The following is a 2,754-nucleotide window of genomic DNA, read 5'->3' as shown; positions in this document are numbered from 1 at the left end:
GGCCCCTTCCCGCCCGCACCCTGGAGGGCGGCTGTCACCCGGCCGGCCGCCCGCCCTTCCTGGCGGTCTGGAGGAAGGGCTGCCGCGGCTGTTGACAAGCACACTGCGTGGCCCGGGAAGCCGGCCGTGTCGGCCCCGGCTTTCCGGGAACCGGTTTTGCTGCTGTGTCATTTTGTACCGGCCCCTCCTTTCCCTGCTGCCCGCCGCCCCGTTCTTCCTGCGCCCCTTGTCCAGGATCTCGGTGTGTGTCCGTTTTCCTCGCGAAGCCCACCAGCCAAATGTCACAATGTCCCCGCGGTGCACGGGGGAAGGGAGCGGGCCGGGACTTAGCTTGGCCAAGCAACGGTAAACACCAAGCAGAGTGCGGGTGGACGCGGCTGGCGGTGGGGAAATAAAGTTCAAAGATGAAGACGCCGGGAAGACTGGACACTTTCAAGCCTGTAGCAGGCTGGGTCTAGAGGCGGCGATCGGCTGGGTAGTAAATCACACCGGTTTAAGCCTGAATCTACCGACTTTTATATGGAGTTGTCACTCGAGCAAGGTAAGGACATGAGATGGCTTTGTCAACTTCTACCTCACTCTTCTTAGACTAACTTTTAAAAAAAGACGGTAGAGGGACCCTGTTCGAAACCTTGAAATTCAATGTGCTCATTTCGGATGGGTCTTTTAGGGCTTATGCTGTATTTGACAGGTATGGAATTCAGCTTTTGAATGGGTGATTATCATATCTTTCTGAAATTCACAGAGGTCACCAATTTAGGTTTTTGAAAAAATTCTGGCCTCCTTAGAAGCCTTGCAGCTCATGTTTTCTTGTTATTTCTTTGATGATTAAAAGAAACCTATGTTAGCCCTGACTGGGTAGCTTAGTTGGATAGAGTGTCATCCTGATACACCAAGGTTGCGGGTTCGATCCCGGGTTAGGATCGAACATATAAGAAACAACCAACGAATGCATAATTAAGTGGAACAACAAACCTCTCTCTCTTTCAAAAAAAGAAAAAAATCTGTGCTCTTTTAGTTATTTATTAAACTGCATGATAAGAGCAGGTGGGGATAGATAACTCTGGGGTCTTGTTCTAGAGCAAGCTGTTTATTTTCACTGTTCATCCATGAACAGGATCAATACATTTTAAACGTAGTTGCACTTTGGCATCTTAAGCCAGTGACAAACTGGAAGTGACAGTGTTGGAGGACAGAAATGATCAGATGAAATTAAGTGGAGAGGAAAATAGTTCAGAACTTTGTTTGGACCACAGTCTCTGCATGAGGATCAATGCCTGTACCTTACGAACGTGTCGGGGAGGTTAGACGTGCCTATGGAAATAGCTCATTCTGTCCAAGCAGGGCTGACAGTGGAGGAAAATGTCGGAGTTGGTGAGTGACATTAAAGGTCTGGATCTTGTTTTTCGTGCCTGAGATGGGCACAGTGAATAAAATGCATGCCATCACCTCAGATTGCTTTTTGGAAAGTGAAAGAATTTGGGGTTCTTTATTGTCCTTCTGTCGCCTTCCCCATGGCTTTTTTGCTCTTCAAAACAAAAATATGCCGGACTGGGGACCCCGCAGGTGGCGCGTCTTCCTTTGGCGCGGCTGCCGGGCCGCAGGATCACCATTTTTCCTAGTGGGGTGGGAGGTCTCGGCGTGGGCTGTGTGCACCTCCCCGTGCATTTGAAGGTTGGCGGGGCCGGCGGGAGGTTTACCCGGATCTGTGGGTGTGCGCCTCTCGGGAGGGGAGGGCTGCGAGGGGAGGAGGAGGAAGGGGGAGGTTACCGGCGGCGGCGGCGGCGGCGGCGGCCGGGGCTGGGGCTGTCGGGGAAGCTGCTGAGCTGTGATGGTGATGACGAGGTGAAAATGGCGGATCTTTCGAAATACAATCCCGGCCCCTGACATACCAGAGGCGGCGGCAGCGGCGGCGGCGTCACCCGGGCACCTTCTTCAGCCCCGGGTCCCCGGTAGCGCTCCACTTCGGACGCCCTGGGAAAGCTAGCATCTGGCCAGAGCTACCGTGCACGGGCAAAACAAGCACCGCCGGGCTCCGAACTGCCCGGGACCTGCGGGAGCCCCCACCTCGGAGCCGGAGGCAGGAGAAGGCGGCTGCCGCTGGAGGTAGAAAAGGGGGTACCCGAGGGCTTCTCCGTCTTGAGATTCTTTATTTTGGAGGTGGGGTCGGGAGATAGAATTGTGTTGTGGATCAAGGAATGACTAGTCCTGAGTGCAAAGAATCAGTAGCCTCGTAATGACATCAACATTATTCTTTGAGTATTAAGAGGGCTCGAGTTTGCTCTGATACCTAAGGCTGCTGCTGAGGCCTAGAGGAACCGCTAGCACTTATCACGATTTTCTGATTTAATATTCAAAATATCCACTCTGGTGGGTATTGGTTTGACGATGTTCAGCAGTTTATGGGGTTGTATGTTTCTTTAGGGAGGCAGAGCATTGGGATTTTATTCTGCATTTAAGCTCCTGATTTAGATCTAGTAACTTGTTTGGGTGTGGATGCCCACATTTTTTGAGCATATGGACCAGTTTTGTAAGAACTTAAAATGTTGCCTTTTTCTTTTAGACTCTGTCAATCTTTAGAGTTGACCCCTTTGGCCCTGCCATTGGCAAATAACAATTGAGATACTGTCATGTATGCTTTATAGTTTTTCCCTGTGACCCGCCCCCCCCCCAACTTTCATTTCGTCAATTCAGAGAGTAAAGTTATGAAAGATTTTGCAGTAGATTTTATAATTCAAGTGAATCACAGCTCTG

The 2,754-nt window shown here is 51.0% G+C and overlaps 1 protein-coding gene across 5 annotated transcripts in view; it reads left to right on the top strand.

Moving 5' to 3' along the window:
* The first annotated feature begins 52 nt into the window (after window positions 1-52).
* The window catches only part of LIN54 (lin-54 DREAM MuvB core complex component), a 65,843-nt gene continuing 63,141 nt past the window's right edge, over window positions 53-2,754 (top strand). The window contains exon 1 of one of the 5 annotated variants that reach the window (XM_006778215.2): window positions 53-541. In XM_006778215.2, the coding sequence (XP_006778278.1) occupies window positions 520-541 (22 nt within the window). In that variant the 5' untranslated portion in view covers window positions 53-519. Of the gene's footprint in view, window positions 542-1,355; window positions 1,375-1,781; window positions 2,107-2,754 lie in introns of those variants that run through there. The other 4 variants (XM_006778213.2, XM_015557656.1, XM_015557657.1 and 1 more) reach the window with 4 other exon arrangements.

This window comes from Myotis davidii, unplaced genomic scaffold, assembly GCF_000327345.1.
Source record: "Myotis davidii unplaced genomic scaffold, ASM32734v1 scaffold449, whole genome shotgun sequence".
Lineage (NCBI taxonomy): Eukaryota > Metazoa > Chordata > Mammalia > Chiroptera > Vespertilionidae > Myotis > Myotis davidii.
The sequence above is the reverse complement of the archived record's forward strand: the minus strand, read 5'-3'. Positions and strand labels throughout refer to the sequence as shown.